This window comes from Podarcis liolepis, assembly GCF_965112155.1.
Source record: "Podarcis liolepis genome assembly, chromosome: 10".
NCBI lineage: Eukaryota > Metazoa > Chordata > Lepidosauria > Squamata > Lacertidae > Podarcis > Podarcis liolepis.
Window position 1 is genome coordinate 37,517,811 of NC_139562.1, and position 21,480 is coordinate 37,539,290.

General features: G+C 39.1%; 1 protein-coding gene across 21 annotated transcripts in view; it reads left to right on the forward strand.

Moving 5' to 3' along the window:
• ATP2B1 (ATPase plasma membrane Ca2+ transporting 1) overlaps nucleotides 1-21,480 on the forward strand; it is a 67,604-nt gene that overhangs the window by 24,706 nt on the left and 21,418 nt on the right. For 16 of the 21 annotated variants that reach the window (XM_083462991.1, XM_083462993.1, XM_083462999.1 and 13 more), the window contains 5 exons: nucleotides 4,053-4,481; nucleotides 7,414-7,611; nucleotides 15,944-16,198; nucleotides 16,285-16,410; nucleotides 19,665-19,808. In XM_083462991.1, the coding sequence (XP_083319117.1) occupies nucleotides 4,277-4,481; nucleotides 7,414-7,611; nucleotides 15,944-16,198; nucleotides 16,285-16,410; nucleotides 19,665-19,808 (928 nt within the window). In that variant the 5' untranslated portion in view covers nucleotides 4,053-4,276. Of the gene's footprint in view, nucleotides 1-308; nucleotides 1,643-1,784; nucleotides 4,482-7,413; nucleotides 7,612-15,943; nucleotides 16,199-16,284; nucleotides 16,411-19,664; nucleotides 19,809-21,480 lie in introns of all 21 variants that reach the window. The other 5 variants (XM_083463000.1, XM_083463006.1, XM_083462990.1 and 2 more) reach the window with 2 other exon arrangements.

Consider the following 21,480-nt stretch of genomic DNA (forward strand, 5'->3'; position numbering starts at 1 on the left):
TACCTAAATGTGCTGCGGAGGAGATCTAGCTATCTTTCATAGCTGTGTTGCTCACACCTCTTTTTACGCTGCCTTATTACATGGAGACTGTATTTTTAGCTACCATAGCTAATGGTCATTGCTAAACCTCCATGAATATGTCTTACCATTTTTGAAATAACAATAATAACAATATTTGTTTAAACTCTGTAAGTTCTGCAAGTATTGGTTTTCCTGTCCTGAGCCTACTGCCAGTTAATTTCATTTAGTGGCCCTACTACTTATGTAACCTCATAAGCCTTTTCCATGTACCCCCCCCCCCCTTTTAGGTGTCTCTTCTTCAAACTAAACCATCCTCTTCAACCATTGTTCAGTGTAAAGGTACTGTAATTCATTGATAATTTTATATGTTCCTTTTTATGGTTCATAGAACAAGAATTGTACACAGTATTCTTAATGTGGCTGGACAGCACTCATCTAATGGCATTATGATACTATCTGGCATTTTAATTGCTTTCCTAATCATTCCTCAAACTGGATTTACTTCTTTCTCCACTGCAGCACATTAAGTTGATGTTTTCAGTGAACCTTTCAAAATCTTTTCCAGGGTAGTAAAAAAATCAGCTTTCTTGATGCGTATGTAGAGCTATTTTTTATTGTTTTGCATACTTTTGTCCTTTTGATCATACACTCTGCATATTTTTGTAATTTCTTGAAAAATTGTTAGATGCCTCCAGTTATATCAATGCTATCAGGCTGCCCCAATGTTGTTTTCGATCCCCAGAATATTTTGTGAGCGCTGCCAATAAAGGAGTATTGATGACTGGTTATATAACTTGATAGCCATTGCTGGGTGATCAAAGTTGCTTTCAGTGTATTCATGAGCCAATCTGACACATTTGGCTGCCCTTGTATGACTTGTTGTGATCTCTAGTGGCCAATAGGAATGGAGTTATACTTAGAGAGAAATGTTATTCATCCCCACATTTAAGGGCTTGAGATATCAAATAGTTAAATCTGAATACAAAGGGCATTTTGTTAAAAAGTGTGCCAAGTCCTCTACTTTGGGGCATCCAGCTGGGCAATTTCTAGCCACACCATACTGAGTCCCATAGTTCCTTTCACCATCATCAGCTGTAAGGATTAATCAGGAGCCATCTTAGCTCATGTGAGCAAGGGGGCACTTTCCCAGGAAGAGTGACAAAATCTTTATATATTGTATTGGAGCAGCACCCAGCAGTCAGTTCCATAGTGGTCTGAAAATTGACATCAGTCAAGTCATCTGGAGAACTGAGCACAGTTGCAGCCCATCATAATCAAGTGGGCTAATGAAAAGCCCAAATAGTAAAAAGTGCATACATCATAGCTTCCCAGGAATCCCTCCTCAAATCCTCAGATACCAATAAAACCAAAAGTGAAGCCAAAAGACTGTCTTAAGCCAACAGGTGACGGGCACTTTCTGGGTAAGCATTCCCACTGAATGAAAGGCCATCTTTAATCAGGCAATTTCCTTAGAATTGTCTAGGTCCTTAGAATAGATCTAGGTACCCACAATATTTTGGATAAGAACTTAGGTTGCACTGCTTGCAATACTGCAATGTGTGAGTGGGCCCACATGAGTGTTCCATGCAGCATCCTTACAAAGCTCAAAAAAGTAGCTACTGTCTTACCACCTGGTCCACAATTGCATATATAAAACCAGCTAAGCACTTATAAGGGACGCGGGTGGCTCTGTGGGTTAAACCACAGAGCCTAGGACTTGCCGATTAGAAGGTCGGCGGTTCGAATCCCCGCGATGGGGTGAGCTCCCGTTGCTCCTGCCAACCTAGCAGTTCGAAAGCATGTCAAAGGGCAGCTGGAAGGTAAACGGTGTTTCTGTGCGCTGCTCTGGTTTGCCAGAAGGGGCTTAGTCATGCTGGCCACATGACCCGGAAGCTGTACGCTGCCTCCCTCGGCCAATAATGCTGGCCACATGACCTGGAAGCTGTACGCCGGCTCCCTCAGCCAATAAATTGAGATGAGCGCCGCAACCCCAGAGTCGGCCACGACTGGACCTAATGGTCAGGGGTCCCTTTACCTTTACCTTTAAGCACATACAAATCAACTTAAAAACAACAGCAGCAGCATTTACTTTTATAAAATCAATTTCAAATCCAATAGAGATACCAGCTGGTATTACAATCTCCACTTAGAAGGTTTGTTGAAAAAGGAAAGTCTTCAGCAGGTGCTAAAAAGACAATACAGATGACACTTGGATGAATTATATTTGGAAGGAGTCACAAAGGGTCGATGTTGCGACTCTGAGGACCTGATTCCAGCATCATGCACAATGGAACTCTTGATAAGGTGGTATCTGTTGATTGCTGCAAGAGATTGATGTGAGTGGTGTCTCTTCTTAGTATATGGCAAGCTGAAAATGTTAAAACATTTGAATCCTTTTGCATTTCTGCTGGGAGGAAGATTTCTGGAGTTAATTTTAAGACTGGTTATATCAGATATAAATAGTTCAGAGGTAAAATAGCTTGAAGACTGCCTTGCTTTGGTTAACGTGGCCTGTATGTTAGTTATTTACATAGCATGGTGGCTTATGGTAGCTAGAGCATGTCCATAAAGCAGGGGTCAGCAAGGTTCATCTTGCCTGGGCCAGATCAGTTCCGCGGAGATCCCTTCGTGGGTTGGATTGCATGTGTGCATGAGCGTGCACCCCTGTGGTTTTCAGCGTCTGCGCAGACGCGATTTCCGGCACTGCGGAAGTGAGTCCTTGCTCCACTCTGCACCGATAGCTCAATTTGGGGTGGCTCGTGGGCCGGTCAAACGACCTCTGTGGACTACTTCATACCCCTGTCATAAAGGAAGCTCAGTCCTGACTTCAGCTTATAGCCAGAAGCTCAGGATATGGGTACAACTGAGTAAGCTGAGTGAGTGTGCTTTGAATCTGCAAAATATCAGTGTAAAAGTATCTCCATGTTGTCCCCATTGAGTACCTTGAATTAATATTTTCAATTTAATGTAAAGTTCTTCAAGTTGATACCAAGAAAATTAAACTGCATGTTGGTGAATGGTGAGACCAAAAGTTTTAAAGGGTATATTAATTTGAGTCTTAAAGTGTCCTTTATTCAATTATCTTACTACTAAGAAACTTGAGCATTTCATTTCACCACCTTAGTGCTGCATTTGTTAACTCATTGAATTATTATTTATATAACACCATTGGTATGCTTGGTGCAGTCTGATGATTGAGAGGACAGATCGAGAGGCATTTACAATTTAAATTTTGGCACAGTGGAAACAGGAAGAGAGGCAGGGCAAGCAATAAAGCAGTATGTAAGAGGAGAACCAGCAAGGGCAACATAGCAGAGACCTATGGCTTAAAGAGAATAAAGAGAGAGAGTGTGACCAACTGATCAAATGCAAGAGAGATAAAGAAAAATGAGGACTGGAGATTTTGATTTAAAGAGCAAAATAACAGTTTCAGTGGCATGCAAAGAGTGAAAACCAGATGGGGGGGTCAAGAGTAGACTTGGAAGGGAAGTCAAAAAGTTCAGAGTAAACAGGCAAGCGCACTCTAGAAGTTATGGAGGCAAAGGAAAAAGGGAACTGGGGTGATGTGGAGAGGGAAGATGGACTAAGGAGTGTTTTTATAAGGGAGAACGTATGGAAGAGGGAAAGAGCCAGAGGGCAAAGAGGTTGATTATGTGGACAAGAGGAATGATAATGGTAAGGGAGATAGCAACCAGGAAATGGGAAGACAGAGGATTAGTTAGGTGACTGTAGTCAAAATAGAGGGTAGAGGGAAGTGTAGGAAAATGGGCAACTGGTAGGGTGCAGGAAGGTGGATTGGAAAGCTAGTTTGGTATTGAAGCCTCGAGGAGGCAAAGTTTTGGTAAGAGAACAAGGAGTGGATGGGTAAATGATGGGGTAGGCCTTGGCAGAACTTCAGAGGTAGAGAAGAGGCACTGTGTATCAGAGGTGTCATAGTGCTGCTTAGCCAGATGCATAGCAGACAATAAAAGGCTGTGATGCTTCTGTGAGCAATGTTGAATCTTGTTGCTATGATCTTCTTTCTTTTGCAGATTGTATTCCCCTTTCATTTGGATTGGAATGAAGGAACCAACAATGGGATTGCACTCAAGATAACACTCCTGGAAAGGGTATCTAATGGCTCTCATCTTTTTTGGTGGTTTATATCTGCACTTTTGATGGTTTTCATATCTGAAGGATTTTCCTTTTGGAAATATTTCAAATAAAAAAAATTGTTCCTCCTTGGAAATAACTTCTTCCTTGAACAATATACATCATGGGAGACATGGCTAACAACTCGGTAGCATACAGTGGTGTAAAATACACTATAAAAGATTCCAATCATGGAGACTTTGGCATTACACTTGAAGAGCTTCGTGATCTTATGGAATTGCGTGCTGCAGATGCTTTGCATAAAATACAAGATTGCTATGGAGATGCACATGGAATCTGTACAAGATTGAAAACTTCTCCAAATGAAGGTAAGAATCTCAATTCAAAAAGTTACAAAATGTGTGTTCATTTATATGGGAAATTTATAGTGAAAAATATTTAGGTCTGTATAGATGCATTTATTGTTTGCCTAAGATGTTTTACTGGTCAGTGACTGAAATTCCTGGCCTGGATTAAAGCCTGCTGTTATCTTACACATTAGTTTACAAGAAGTTTGTGAAATTACAAACGTTAGACAACTTAAGGTGTTGTACATAAAAACTTCGTAGAAATATATATCACAACTTCCTTGAATATTTAAGGTTAACCTAGCACAAATGCCTTGCAGCTTGCAGCTGTAACTTAAATCAGCTGTACTTAAAATCCACTCAGAAGTTACATCTTATGCTATTTCAACATTTAAGGGGATGGTTGTTAGAACGACGCCTAGGGTTGTTGATAGGAGCTGCGTATTGGTAAAGGTAACAAAGTAAAATGAGCTGTTAAAGCAGTCTTCCCCAGCCAGGTTGAGACTAAAACTCCCATTAGTTATGCTGACTGGGACCAATGAGAGTTGTAGTTTTAAACATCCAGAGAGCACCAGATTTGGGGAAGGGGTTTCCTTGGAGCAAGAGGCACATGCACTGAATTTGAGGAAAACAATGTTGATTTTTTTCAGTCTAGGGAACTTGTGTGTGTAGGCAATGAAACCTTAGTTTATGGTATGTGTTTAAATGTACTATTTTAAACATTTTCTTTCGAGGAAAAAATAAGATAAAAATTTAAATAAACCATTCAAGATAGTGAGATGGTGCTTTTCTGCTAAACCTTTGCTGCCTGTGGGAAGGGTTTCAGAACTACCCAACTTCTTAATATGTAGTAAAGCAATTAATTTGTCCAATGCCTATCCCAGCCTTTCCAAAATTATAATTGGCAATTTATGTTTGGGCATTAAACAAGTTCTCAATGGGTGAAGGCACTCAATGCCATCAGGTTAAGATCACTGTTCTTGTTTTTGAAATTCCACCAGTCACTAGTTTTCAGACAAAAGGAGGAAACCTTTTATGTGCAATATTGCACTTCCAGCAATCCAAATGTTTTTCTGTAAACACTTCTAGTTGCAGTTGTGTTACGTATTAGTTGTGTGCCATGCTGGATAAAATTTTAACGTTCTTAAACTCATTGTTCACAGACTGCCTTGTTTTCCCTCAAAATTTGTGGAATCTGAAACTCCCTAAATGAATTTTGTTTGGGGCTAGTAGTCTGTATTATTTACTCAGAACAGCCAGAAAGACAAGACAATGCAAAATTGTTAAAACAGATACCTTGTAAATCAAAGAATTATGAAAATGAGTGGGCATATCTTTGAGGTGTGCTTGTTGTTTTTCTTGGAGCAGAGTGCCTCCAATGAGATATCTCTAATGTTTGGTTGAAAAGAATTTTGTCTTGAAATGTACAGGCACCAAACTCTGTAAGGTAGTATCTATTTCCAGGTTCTAGCACCCTGCAATGCTTAGGTATCTTTTGCTAAACCCTTTTATCTCTATCGAATGGACCGTTGCTTTTTATGGTATAGTAGCCTGAAGGAAGAGAAGTGTTTCCTTTTTCCTGCTACTAATAATTACTTCTTGAATAATTCCTTCCTGTAGCAGGAAAAAAATGTAGTGGTTGCTGTTCCAGCTTTTGTATTTTTTTCCTTTTCTCATTAATCCTTGGAGCAGAATTTTGAGACACAATGTGATGAATAAATATTGCTCCATTAAGTTTTATATGAAAGAGTAGGACAGGATATCCCAGCTTGCAGGAATTTCTACATTAAAAAGTGGGGAGAATCTTTTTTGTGTGTCTCTAATAATTCATTGGAAAATAATAGAATGGAACTTGTAAACTCGTTTCAATAGGGATACATAGTCTGGCCTGAATTGTGTTAAAAATATCATCCATGTTGGATAAGAAATGATTCTTGTGAGAGGGCTGTCAACTGAAGCTTTCAACTGAAGAGCTATTTAAACACCCAAGAAGCTTTCAGTAGTCATGGTGAAGGTTACCAGTGAGTCTGCAACTTGCTTCTATATGTACTACACTCATCTTGAAATGTGGATGAGTATGAGGTCCAGTTGAATAGTACTGAAATACCACAGATGGGAAGTGATAAGATGTGTAAGGGAGAAACCTGGACTTGTTCCAGCTAGTACTGAACTAATGAATTAGCAGAAATACAGAATCTGGCTCACCGAATGACTTGCTGAGTGATCCTTTCCTACATGAGAAGGATTAGTTCAAAGGTGAACCATGTAGATCTAATTGTTGAGGCCAGATATACAATTTCCGCTATCCTTAAAATAAAAATGTATTTGCAGCCTATGTGTTGGCCTTGCCTATTATTGCACTATGGGCTTCAGTGTAATATGTGATAAGGAAAAGACCCCTTAGAGATGTAGCTTTGCTTCCTCCTAATGTTCAGCATCTAGGTGGGTGTTGCCATGTTGTGCATTGTGGGTTATAAAAAGAATTACTTTTGTATTGGGAAAACAGAAACAGACTTCTGCTTAACTCTTGTGTTTGTTATTTTAAATTTCTGAAATGACTAGGAATTTCAGCATATACTGGAATGATGTGCTCCAAAACAAATGCTTGACTTTCTTGGGAATTGCTTTGCTTGGAGTCTGCAGCACATATATTTGTGGGGAAAACTCAAATAAAACCACTATTAGTCAAGTAACACTGTGGGTAGGCGAAATCTGCAGCTATCTTTTCCCCATGTTAGAAACGTCTACAGTAGAGTTCCACTTGATATTGATATTGTAACTTCTAGAATGCATAGGACATAAAGAGTCCTGTTAAATTCACTAAATACCAAAAGAGCAACTGTGCAGCATATACTTAAGGTGTTTGTAGAATTACATAGCAAAAAGGGATTTGTTAAGTGATGTATAGATAATGAAATTGCTGTAAAATTGTATTTTTCTTTTTAATATTTAGGCTTAAGTGGAAACCCGGCAGATATAGAAAGGAGAGCAGCTGTGTTTGGAAAGAACTTTATACCTCCTAAAAAGCCAAAAACATTTCTTCAGTTAGTATGGGAAGCACTACAGGATGTTACATTAATTATATTAGAAATTGCAGCCATAGTATCATTGGGCCTTTCTTTTTACCAACCACCAGGAGGGAATGAAGCATGTAAGTAAAGAGTTTGTTTCTTTATACTTGTGTACCTCAAAATGTATTTCAGAGTTTGGGTATTGTCTGCCAGTTTATGTATTGGTTATGTTGTTGTTTATACCCTTCTGTCTTGGGAGACAATGGAGGCATGTGCCTTTGTGGGTGAAGTCAAACATCGGAAAGTTACAGCAGCTGCTGTGGCTGTAGAGACTGATATGGAGGAGACATGTTTGGTTGTAGCTGGGGCAGATGAAGGTGTCTGGTTGTGCTGCTGCAGATGCAGCATGGCGTTTCTTTTCTTTTCTTTTTTGCACTCCTCCCAGCTGTCATTCCTCCTCTGGTGTGGTTACATGACCTGACTGTCTGTCTCCAGGCGCTGCGGTCGTCTGCAAGAGATTCCCACATGGCAGGCTTGATGTTGCCAGCCTTCATGTCTCGTTTGCAGTAATCTTCATATTGCAGAATTGGTCCTCATGAAGCCATTAAGTTGTTTTATTGCTTCCTATTATAATTGCTTCATAGTACAATTGTATGATAAGCAAATTCTGGTTCAAGTGCCGAGTAGAATGACTTCTAGTCAGCACTTGAACCAAATATTTAAAGTTCTGTCACAATGTATTTGCTAAGAGATTGTTGTAATTTTGAGGTATACTCTTTAATTTCCCCAAATATGAGGTGTACTCAGATTTCTTTCCTGGAGCGAACCTAAGCTCATGCTCTCTGTTCTTGCTCTCATTAAGAAGGAGAAATGTAAATACAGTGGTACCTTGGTTTAAGAACAGCCTAGTTTATGAACAACGTGGATTAAGAACGCTGCAAACCCGGAAATAGGTGTTTTGGTTTGTGAACTTTGCCTTGGAAGCAGAACATGTTCCGCTTCCTGTTGAGTGTGTTCCATTTGTAAATTGAGTCCCCCGCTGCTATGGGAAAGCACACCTTGGTTTAAGAACACTTTGGTTTAAGAACGGACTTCCGGAATGGATTAAGTTCGTAAACCAAGGTACCACTGTAGTTAAATTGAAGCGTTGGAATACAGGAACTTCTGGCTCTTACACTGAATTATCCCTTGAGAAAGGAACCAGAGCAAAAGAAGTGGGGGCAGGCTCACTCCTTACCAATGAAAAGGGGAGGCTTTTTTACTTGTGGCACCAGTGTTGTAGAATGCTCACCCTGCTGAAATAAGAGAAGCCCCATCAGTATTGGTGTTCCATCAGTTCCTAAAGGCATAACACTTTAGGCAAACATTCCCCTGAAAAGAACTTCTGATTGTATTCTTTTAGCTATATTTTAACTGTGAGAGTTAAAATTGTTCAGAGTTCAGTTGTTATACTTTTTAATGGGATTGCTTGACTGCATACTTTAAGAATCTTTTCATGCTCCATTCAAGTTGTGTTGTGCATTTTAATTATGTATAAAATTTATAATTGATTTTTTTGTTGTAAACCGCTTAGGAGCTTTTGACACAGAAGCAGCATATAAATAAGCACTACTTCCTGTTCTTCCAGTAAACAGCAAATGTTGGCATAAAACCAATCTGCTAAATTGTGGGTCTTAACAGTTTAACAATTGTACCAAGGCCGATAATTTTTTTTCCAGTGTTTTCCACACTTCAACATGAAATCTTGATGACAGGATAAGTGTCTCCAAACATGCAGTGAATGTGCACCATGGACTCTGTTTAGAGATTCAGGTTTCAGAAGTTGCATGGTGACTACCATGGCAAAGGCTGGTGCGCTAAATATGACTGAACTGGCATGCTAGTAGTTCAGATAAGTCACCTTGTCACTTGTCCTTTTAAAAATTAACTGCTGCCCTTCTTAAAATCAGTGCCTACACTTTTTTCTCTTTAATCTCTTTTGCCTTAGATTATGGCTTAGAAGATGCGCTAAACTTAGCTTCCTACATGTCTCAAGCATGTTGCATTTCTGTACATACCTTTATTTTGTGTATTGTTAGATATGGTTGCTTTTTTCCTGGGGTGGGGTGGAGTGGAAGTTGTGTCTAGCCATGTAGCTCTAAAGAGTCCTCACAGCTATTTACAATAAAACATAAGCACTCCAATTAACTTGATACAACCATGCCCAAGCATCAGAAATCATCCTAAAATGCTTGCGTTGTATATTGCATAGCAGCAGCAGCAGGCAAAATGTGTTGTGGGGGGGGGGGGTCTGGCAGTATTGCTTTAAAGCCTACTCATTGAATAAAGGCCTTATTTTGCCACAGATCTGAAGGGTAGCAGTGGGAAAGGTTTTCACCCTCTATCTAGAAGAAGAGACTATGACTTCGGCACTGGGACAGCGTGCAGTAATACTGTTGAAAATAAACTACTGCTCATACATTAATCTGGTCTCAGAATATGTTTGGAATAGGGTCGCTCCTGACGATTTTTGGGTGCGGGGAGAATCATTTTCTTAGGTCAGTTGTGAAGAACTCATAGCCCTCCAGATATCATTGGACTCCTGCTCCCATGTGCCCCAGCCACCATGGCCAGTGATTAGGGATGATGTTGTTATAGTCCCACAACATATGGAGAGCTACAAGTTTTCTACTGCTGCTTTGGGTAATCTGGACCAAAGCTATTTACAGCTTTAAAGGTTCAAACTAGCACTTCAAATTGTGAACTGAAATAGGTTTGAAGTCACTGCAGTTGTGCCATTATACGTGTGAATGTGTTACCAATAGCTATGTAATGCACTGCTGCTTTTGGAACTAACTGAAGTTTCTGGATGTTATCTGAATGCACCCATATGATGGCCTAGTTTAGACAATCAGATCATTGATTAATAAATCTGGATGTGCACAACCATCATGCACTCAAATGTAGCCCTTTTGCTTCCACTTCTTTCTTTGATCAAGTAGAAAAACAAACCAGGCAGCTGCAGTTAAACCATGACTTTCCATTATATGTGAACCAAGAATTCTGATGTTAGTGACCTCTGAAGAAGCCAGGATTGGATCACATGAATGGGCTATATGAGGTTCATGCATATCCTGACTTTCTAAGCCAGGATTTGATTAAACATGGTAACAGAGTCTACCCTGATGGTTATCAAAGCATGTTTGATGAAGCAAATACTGTCTTTTATGAGTGGGTGTAGTTGGCCTACAAAGCTAAGAAGGTATAAAGCATTCTTGGCTATGGTGACTAACTGAGATTCTAGGAATAGCATCTCTTGCATGCCCAGCTCTTCAGGAAATTAAGTCCTCTCCAGAACTGCTGGTTCCTACATCTGTAGGAGCTATCGACAACAATAAAATCAGTCTAGCCTAGATTTCTTTATCATTTATTATTCTTTCAGTTCCTTTTTATCATGCATTCAGTTGTTATCCATAGGTACCATTTAAAGAATTTAGTACCTAGTGGATCTACCAAAAAGGAGAAATAGGATGTAATTACCCCCCTTTTTTCATATTACAGTATCTCTCTTTCATGTAAATTTTAAAAAGTATGACAGAAGATGGAACTTTGTAGAATATCATACAGCATACCTCGCTCCACAGCTGACTCCTGCCTGATAGGTATTGAAGTCACTGCAATAAAGTGTAACTTCTAAGCCATGACTTCGCAGATTGTCTAAGTCACACTTAGACAGAACAACAACATACAAATTTATCAAAGCAGAAGTTGTCTTAAATTTAAGTAGCTCAGGCTTCATGTAGGTTGATTTAAATGGTTTCTCTCCTCCCTCACAATTATAGTTCAAGTATTGGATACCTGCATTGTTTTCTACTATACTGCAGAATACGGGGGAAAGTATGGAATTTGACCAATAACGTGTTTATTCATTTTCTACCTAAATTTTTATTACAAAAATTGAAATTAATGGACCTAACAATCATGCTCGTTAATTTAAATGGGTTTATTCTGAGTAAAACTTAGTGAATATTACCCCAAAGTTTTTCCCCATAAACTAGATTGTATTTATCAGCTGCAGTCACACCCCCCCCCCAACTGAATGGGGTTGTTGCTTTTAAATGGAATTAATGATGAAACAAATTTTGGTGTGTGTTGTCTTTGATTTAAGGTTCTTAGAATGGTGATTTGTTTCCTCCACCAACCACTATGGCAAGTGATCTGACTAAATCATGCAATGTCAAGCATATCACTGTGCTCTTAATGCCTCTCAGAAACAGTGTTCTAAAGGGGAAGAGATGAGAGAAATCTGTTTTATTTAATTGATAAAACACTACCTAATTTCTAGCTTTTCCCAATTACGTAATTGGATTCTAAGGCTGCTTGTTTTTGAAAAATTCAACTTGTAAAACACAATGAGCCTTAGTTTTAAAAAGGCTTCTCAGACAGCTGAAATGCAGCCTTTATGGTTTAATTGGAAATTTGAACAATCTTTCAAATAATTTTATAATTTAAATTTAAGAATGCCATCAACAAAAGGGGAGTGAAATCTGAATGGGGTATTTCCACCCACTCACGCCACTGGACAAGAAGATGCAAATGAGCAGGAGTCATCTGATTGGGCCAGAGGACCTCCCCCCAGTTCACTTCCTGCTTAGGTGCACTGCAGGACATCTGTTCCCCACCCTGTCTTTTTACTAAGCCAGGGTGGGGTAGCAACTGGATTTTTACCCTTTCCTTTGCTTTTATTTTACCATCCCATAGTGTAAGTGAGCCTCACTTAGGCCATTGCCAAAAGGAAACCAAGGAAAAAGCATAGGCATGGAAGAAATGGGCCAGATGATATTCCCAGCAAATAATCACAAACAATAGTAAAACTGAAATGTGTCATCACCTCATTTGCAAGAGCAGGGAAGGCTATCATCATAATTAAACCTAGTGAATGGATTTGTCAAAACCTGTCCTAGCCTGAACAGGTGATCCACAAGTATACTGTGCTGAATGGTTTCAAAAGCTGTGAGATCCAGGATAATCAAGTAAAAATTTCTTCTCAGGTTAACCCCAAACTCATTTATTTGCAACATTCCTGTATTGCCAAATAAAAATATTCTTCAGGCAGTTCACACAAGTTAAAGCCATGAAGTTGGTTTTAAACTAATAAACAGTCAAAACAGCAACATGATAAAACCAGCAACAGAAAACAAATAGTGCAACACATTTCAGTAATAAAACAAACAAACGAAAGCCTGGGAAAATGAAAGGTCATTACAAGGTGTTGAAAAAGACCACAATGTAGGTAAACTCCTGGGGGGTGGAAAGTTTTCCATAATGGGTACCACTACTGCAAATGCTCTTTCCCTTGTGGCTTCCACTTCAGCGGATTTGGCAGGGACATATAGAAGTGGGCCTTCAGGTAATGATCCTTCAAGTAATTTGGCTCTAAGCCACTTGGGACTTTAAATGTTAATACAAGCACTTTGAATTGAGCTCAGAAGCAGACAAGAGCAAACCCCACAGGAAGTTATCAGAACAATGGATGACTATAGCAAGACTATCTTTGTCCAGATAATATCATAACTGGTATATCATTTTGAGCTGATAAAAAGGTTCTCTGAACTACCAAGGATGCATGTGCATTAAGAGACAGTGCTGGATCCAGGAACACCCTCCAGACTATGCTTCTGTTCCTTTGGGGAGAGTGCAACCTCCTTCAGAACAGATTGTGCACCACTCAGCTTGTTGGATAGACCACCCACTAATAATACGTCTGTCTTGTCTAGATTGAGTTTCAGTTTATTGCCTCTTACCCAGTTCATTACCATGCCCAAGCACTGATTCGTAATGTCCATGGCCTAACCTAGTTTTGATAGAAAGGAGAGAAACAACGAGAAGTCATATGTATATTGGAGACATCCAAAGCCACACCTACAAATAACCTCAGCCAAAGAGTTCCAAACAGGCTCAAGACTGAATTTTAGAACTGAAACATGACTAGCAGTTCTCTTGTTCAGGCATTCCCATCATTACCCTATTCTTGGGCAGAAAGTAATCTGACCTGGATGATGTGTTTAAACTCTGAACCAGATATAAATGCACTGGAAAAAGATAACGTAATGAATGTGCTGCCCATCAGTGTACCCTTTATGTCAAACTATTGCCATTCTTGTCACATCTAGAGTTCTGCATGAATCATTTAATAGATAGTTGGAGAGTTTAAAAACATACCCATTCTCTCTCATTTCTTTCTTCTTTGACATCAGTTGAGTCAGTTCTTTGGGCTAAATAGGACTATCCTTTGTCAAAACTTCAAAATAGACTTAATCCACGAAAATGAGTAATACCTACATGATCTCCACTAGTGTGTGTGTGTGTGTGTGTGCTGCAAAACATGAAAACTTAACCACCTCTCTAATTTGTTGTATACTGACAGTTACATTCTTTTTATCCTTGGCTTTAATCTGTTAGAACCTGGAATATATTATTGGACAGAATGGATCAGACTTATCTTGAAATAAATGGAAGAGATTCAGGAGCGATGTTCTTGGTTGATCAAATTTGCTTACATATTTATCCATAAATTTTGTAGTACTCTGCCAAGAGTTGGTCCCCATCGTGCTACCTTTTTATAAGCCCATAGCTTCTAAAAAGTGAATATGGGAATCTGTTACATGCAACGGAAAAGGTAGAAACTTTAAATCCTATGATCACAAGAAAAGAAATTTAAGTATTGATGTAAGCTCTGCTACCAGAACTTTTTGTTATGGACTAGACTATGTGTGGGGAATCTTTGGCCCTCCAGATGCTGCTGAACTACAGCTCCCATCAACCCCAGCAAGCATGATCAGGGAAGGATGACCAAGGAAGATGGGAATTGTAGTTCAGAAACATACGGAGTGCCAAAGGTTTTCCATACCTGGGCTTGACTATCTAGGATTGGTTCTTAATTAAAATACATCAAGATTTACATCTAAATTACTTCTGCGTTAAAGCCTTCTTCCTAATGTAGTTAAATACCAGCTTCCGTTGCTGATATTTCTGCGTTCAGTTGCATCTTAGTCTTGTGAAATGGAGAAAAATAATCTTCTGTGGGAAGGAGTCATGTTCCTCGGGATTTCCACATTGTATGTCAACAAAATGATCAAGCATAAGAATATCTTTCCAAAACTGCCAATAATTTTGCAACAAGCCCTCCACTTACCTCTCTGAAACAAGAGCAGTAAGGACCCCATCAGTCCTTTGTTCCACTTCCAGATCATGGCAATTCTAGTATAGACAGGAAGAACAGAGATTGCATGGGTCTGTTTGCAGCACATAGACATCTGGCTTGTTATTAATAGTCTCTGTGTACTCACCTGTAGTGGGCAAAGGTGAAAGGCAGGGAAGCTCTATGCGATGTGCAAACCCCTCTGTTTTTCCCAAGCCACTTCTGCTTTAATTGTTGAATGCTCCAAGCTCAGCATGAGAAGAAGGGGGAGGTTTAGGGATGTTTCTCCAAAATACCCACACACCCTGCATGGGCATAGATACCTTGGCTGTGTACATACCAGAGTCTTAATGCACATGTGTGTCACACAGATCTGATTTTTCCATGTGTGCTTTTGGTCACATTCATCTACACATGAACATTCATTTGAACTCTTTTAAGTGTTTTATTGTCTACGCCAGTGGTTCCCAATTAACTATGTTCTGCAGACCCCCAGTTTTTGAATAGCCAAGCCATGGACACCCTACTTTTGAAAATGTTATGGTAGTTTTTGTTATGTAAATGGTTCTGTGGACCCCTTGGGCTCCACAGACCACCAGTTAGGAGCCACGGGTGTGCACTAGTGTGGTGTCTTGATAGGATGTATTCTCACTGTGAGGTGTTGTCCCCTCCCCTCAATAAGTACTTCCTTACTTGTCCCAGAGTTCCAGAAACTGAGGTCCATTGTGGGTATGTGCACAGGTAATTGTTTACCTGTGCGCTGAGTAATTTTATTTTTATAATTGAGATGCAAGTTTTCCCATGTACTAAACTTGAACAAAGCTGTGAGTTGAAAAGATTGTCTGTTGCACCACAGTGGAAACACCAAATTATATTGGGGGGAATGTGGACTGCCACTTGGATGACGACTGAATCATGTGGATGACATGAAAAGTATGCTCATGTGGAATGCATTGAATGCACTTTAAACTGCTGTGTGTAAACCCTTGTCGACTGATACATTTAATCTGAATAATCCTATAGCACTTGTAATATAGTGGTAGGATACCACTGTCATGGTAGCCTAATTGCAGCCACGTAATATGAACATTAACCATATTTTTAAAACTCAAGCTTTGTTGTAACCTTAGGAAAGCTGTCAAAGCTAGTGTACATTTGATATGGGGTCTAAGTCAGTATTATTGGGTTTCTTGTGTAATAAAGTTTGGATGATAAATTTCAGTTTTCAGATTAATGCAGAACAATATTAAAATTTGAGTATGCGATGCTGATTATTTGTTTACTTTTTCCAGTATGTGGAACAGTAGCAGCTGGTGAAGACGAGGATGAAAGTGAAACAGGGTGGATCGAAGGAGCTGCAATTCTCCTGTCTGTCGTTTGTGTGGTATTAGTCACAGCTTTCAATGACTGGAGTAAAGAGAAACAATTTAGGGGATTGCAAAGCCGCATTGAACAAGAGCAGAAGTTTACTGTCATCAGGGGTGGCCAAGTCATCCAGATACCTATAGCTGACATAGTTGTTGGTGATATTGCACAAGTAAAATATGGTAAATATAATTATTTATGATGTCATCTCTGGTAACTTCTTATTGAATGTATTTTAAAAGTACCATTTGGGCTCTTTCTTTTTTAGGTGACCTTTTACCAGCAGATGGTGTACTTATACAAGGAAATGACCTCAAAATTGATGAAAGCTCACTGACTGGAGAATCTGATCATGTTAAGAAAACATCTGATCGAGATCCTATGTTGCTCTCAGGTGAGTGATCAAATGATAGCGAAGAACTGGGCATGAGGTATTTTGGAAACTGGACAAAGTTTCCTACTTCAAGAACTAGGTTATGTGAAACACTGTCTTTCTAGGTGACAGCATGCTAAGATCTAGTACTCTTATGTATTATGTATCATGCTTTTAACCTTCTCAGGGCCGGAAAGATGGGTCTTAACAACAGGTAGGATTTCAGACATACAAGCATCCTTTAATGTGATTACTTTAAGCTAGTGTGCATCGCTGAAATGTCTCAACTTTCCATATTTATTAAACACTGTTTGTAGGGTAGTTTTATTAGACGCTAGTAATATGGATGCGGTGACCCCCTGAATTAAGTCAGCATGCCCTCATTTAGCTCCTCATCAATGAAATAAAAGATGAAATTATTCAAAACCTGAAGTGAGTTAAGACTGCAGAAGTACTGCAGAGTGTTCCAGTTGACAGAATTCAGTTGTGCAAATATACAGCTATTGTTTTCCACTATACCCCAGAGACTATGCAGATTTAAACCTTATTGCCAGTCTCGAATTAACTGATTCACTATCTTATATAGTATAGCCATGAACAATAACAAACTGAGCGGTCTCCTGAGCATGTTGCTATTTCTCAGTGGCCCTGTTTGGCTATATATCTGTCAGCACTCACTGCCTGAGTTTGCTGTTGGTGATACTTACAGCTGCTCAGTTCAGTGCACTTGAGGTAGATAGGCATTATCTTTGCAAGACAGTATATTTACAAATCATTTGAAAAATAATGGATTTTATTAGAATGCTACCCTTAACTAGCCTAATGGGGCTTGTCAAAGTGTGTATCATGGCCTAAGATTTAAAGTATTCCAGTAGAAACTCAGATGTGCTCCAGATATAAAGAACTGATTGCAATATTTAGATATATTAGCAGCTTATGGGAATGCTGAAATGTGGTCTTTTCTTTGGAATGTGTTTTTTTCTTTTGGAAACTTTCTTCCCTAATCAACTTGATATCATGCAACTCATTATTATAATACATGAGTGTGTTAATAGTAAGAATGTTATGTTCTGTCTAATGCTACACTGCAGTTTTGTATAACTGTAATAAAATGTCTTATAAAAAGCAGTTCTAGTGTAAAGGACTTTACTGGAGAGCCCAACTCAAATTCCTCCAGGGGCCACTTTCGTTTATTAACCGAGCACGACTGCATGGCAGCTGCATTAACTACTGAAAAGCATTTTTTGCTACAGTTGTAACTGTGTTCAGTGCATTCTGCTAATCCCTTCTTGGCTTTGCTCCCATAGTACTGTTTCTTCTTTCTCTGACCTCTGTTAAACATCCCTCCTTCTCTGTGTGCCCCATAGTACATGCTGTGTCTTCACCACTACAAGTGTGCAGTCTATCTGTTTCCCCACTTGCAAGTGTCTGCATAACATGTTACCAACTCATTTTTCTTCTTTCTGTACCTCTGCAGTTCAGAACCCATCTGTTCATTCCTTTTCTTTCAGCATTTGCTCCATGTCTTCCGATTCATCTCACCCCTTATGTCTGATCTCTTGTGATTGTGCAACAGTGCACAATACTTTCACTCCCCTCAGCATATGAATTGCTGGGAAATCTGGAACAGGTGGACAAGGCAGCCTGGCTTGCTGGCTAGATCACTAGAACAAAACTCTGAATCCAGGAAGGGGGGAATAATACAGGCCTAATATGTCAGATTTACTCCCATCTTACTTCCAGCTTAGATAGGCCTTGACTATTTCTACAAATGTGGAGAAAGGTGTTTATACAATGGATTTTATTTTATTTTGAGAGAGAGATCCTTTCAGAAGGTACATCTCCAAGAATCTCAAACATTCCTTTCAGCTGCCCCATCTCACATTTAATACCCCCACCCCTCCAAAAAAAACCCATAGAGAATGGGAAAGTAGTTAAAGGAGAAATTGGTAGACAGGTGAAATGGCAGCTCTCATCTTTTCCTGCGCCTTATCCAAAGTTTTGGGCTACTTAAGGGTGCCCCACTATAATGCTGTCAAGGAAGGATCAAGTGCATGTGCCTTTGGTTCTTGGCCACATTCTTAAAATATTGTGGTCAGAAACCAGAAATGGCTACACTAACCTTTCATTCCGAAATGTGTGTTTAGTGGTTCTCCTGCAAGAAGAAAGTACAGTACAGCACTATATTTTACATTAAGTGTGGAGAACCTTTGGCCCTCCAGATGTAGCTGAAATAATAATAATAATAATTTCATTTCTATAGCGCTTTATAGTTTTAAGAAAAAACTCTTAAAGATATTTACAGCACAATAACATATTAAGCAAAACAATCTAGAATAAAACATAAGCAACACAATTAACAGGAAACTAACATCATAGATTTGTAGAGTTGGAAGGGATCTTGAGGATGATCTTGTACAACCCCCTGTGATGCAGGAATATTCAGCTGTCCCAAAGATGCATGAGTTTTAGTGTTGCACATCACATTGTTTGTAACTTTGTTGTTCAGTAGATTGTGCAACAGCATTCTGTTGGTGCAAAGCATTTCACCAGTGGAGTTAAAGTCACTTTAACTTAGTGTTACATTGGATGCATCCCAGTGCATGTATGTGTGCATGTTAACTTGGTAGGCATGCATCTTATATAAGCACAAATGTAGCCCACATGTGGATTGCACAAATCCTGCTCACCTGCCAGCTTATTTTTCTGCAGCCTGCCCCCATGTGACTTTCCTTCAGCTAGATTTGCATAGGAGGAGCTTGGCGGGGGGAGAAACGGGAGGAGCTTGGCAGGGGGCTTTCAGAATGTAAAGGGTAACTGTTCTGGGTTTACTTGTGCACTCTTTTACTCCTAAAATTGCACACACACCCATTCCCGAAAGATTGTTAGGCTAAAATGGGAGTAATCCTATGTATGCTGCCCTGAGAATGTAGTTGAAAGGTGGCTATGAAAGGGGGATATAACTGCAATAGCGCCAGTTTTTAGGCATTTACCAGTGATCTTGCACATCAGCTGTATATTGGCTAGCCAGTAGCTGGCTGTTGGTAGGCACAAAATTTTCTAATGGCTATAGTCTTACTTAATGGTTTTTATTGGCTTAGCGTTTCTTGGGTATTATAAAACCCTTTACTTTATATTTTCTGAATATCCTTTATTGATCAAAGGTGTGTTTCTGCTATAGGAAATTAATGGAAGTATTGTAACAAGTTTCTCGCTAACTTGTAGCAGAAGTCTGTCTGGAACTTTTCAAGAATATGAATGCTTTCACATTTCAGGTACTCATGTAATGGAAGGTTCTGGACGAATGGTAGTTACTGCTGTAGGTGTAAACTCACAAACTGGAATTATCTTCACCTTGCTTGGTGCTGGAGGTGATGAAGAAGAAGAAAAGAAAGAAAAAGAGAAAAAGGACAAGAAAAGTAAGCATGAAGTTTTGGACGGACTTTAGAGATACATTTTGTACTTGGCTTCTCTTCTGTAAGAATGTTTGCAAGTGGTGTTGACCATGCAGAATGACAACGTAGGCAGGTACAAAATAACTACATAGAACTCCTGCTTCCACTTATTCCATTGTCCAAGCGGGTAAGTTTGAAAATTAAATAGTCAATTTTGTCTCTGAAGTCTTTCAAGTTAACATTCCCAACTTGCTTCAGCTGACACTTCATTACTCACTTAATACAATCACTCAAGTGCTCTTAACAGTATCACAAAAATAGGATGTGTTAAGTGAGGCCTGTCTGATATTAGTAAACTCCATAGATTATAGAGTGTTCCCTCTTTTATACTAATGGGAAAAATATGAATGGTGTTTTTTGTTTTTTTATATTTGAAGAAAGGCCATATCATTTGTTGTGTCCCTTTTGAAGTTAACCCTCTCCTCTAGCCCCTGAGATTTTTTTATTCTTTATTTTGCAATACCTATACAGATAGGTATAATACCACAGCTGCCATGGAGGACAGTATTCAGATATTGTTTAAAATTATACTGCTTCACCTGGAAAGTGATATTCACCTCTTTGGTTTGTATTGCACCTCATAGATGACCTGGCTCTAGCTCAGAAAAAGATTTTTTTTTTTAGTGTGAACCTAATCAACACTGAGAAATCTCTCCACATTTGCTTGAATTAATGTCAAACTCACCTTTACTAATCTTGATATGTCAGGACTTGCATTAATAGAAATACTATAATGCGAGGAGGTTTAGGGCTGTATGCACTCCATGCTTGTACTGGGTAAACCAGTAAAAGGAGTAGCAGAAGCATTCTTCTAATTTCATTTGAACTATAGCTATAAAAGAATCTCATTTGTTATAATCATCCCCCACTTCCCCTGTTTCTCATGAATAGAATAACAACTCCTTGAGGTTGGGGGTAGAGGAAGATTTCAACTTTTGAGCTTATAACTACAGTGGTACCTTGGTTCTCGGACTTAATCGGTTCTAGAAGTCTGTTCCAAAACCAAAGCATTCCAAAACCAAGGTGCACTTTCCCATAGAAAGTAATGCAAAATGGATTAATCCGTTCCGACTTTTAAAAACAACCCCTAAAACAGAAATTTAACATGAATGTGACTATCTAACAAGACCACTGAGCCATAAAATGAAAGCAAAAATTATGTTCTATACTATAAAATAAATAAGACAGTATTGTAGATGATAAAAATTAAAAAAAATAATTCTTCTTACCTGCACTAATAATAATCATTGTTTGGATGGGGGGCTTTTATACACTTCCGCAGTAACACAATCAATCAATCATAAAATGAAAAACAAGCCACAGTCACAAAAATGAAAAAGCCACACAAACAAAAACGCAAAAAATAGCAAAAACAAAAGCACCAAATATCACCTCAGAACACTGCAATCAGAAACGGAAGGCTTTAATTACAATGAGGGGGAGGACTTAAATTAGTTGCGCAAGGGTAAAACGGGATAAAAAACCATTATTATGATGGGGGGGGGCTTAAATTTGTTGTACAAGGGTAAAATGGGATGAAAAATGCCTTTATTACGATTGGGGGGACTTAAATTTGCCCCACAAGGGTAAAACAGGATGAAAAAATCCTTAATTACTATGCGGGGGACTCCAATGA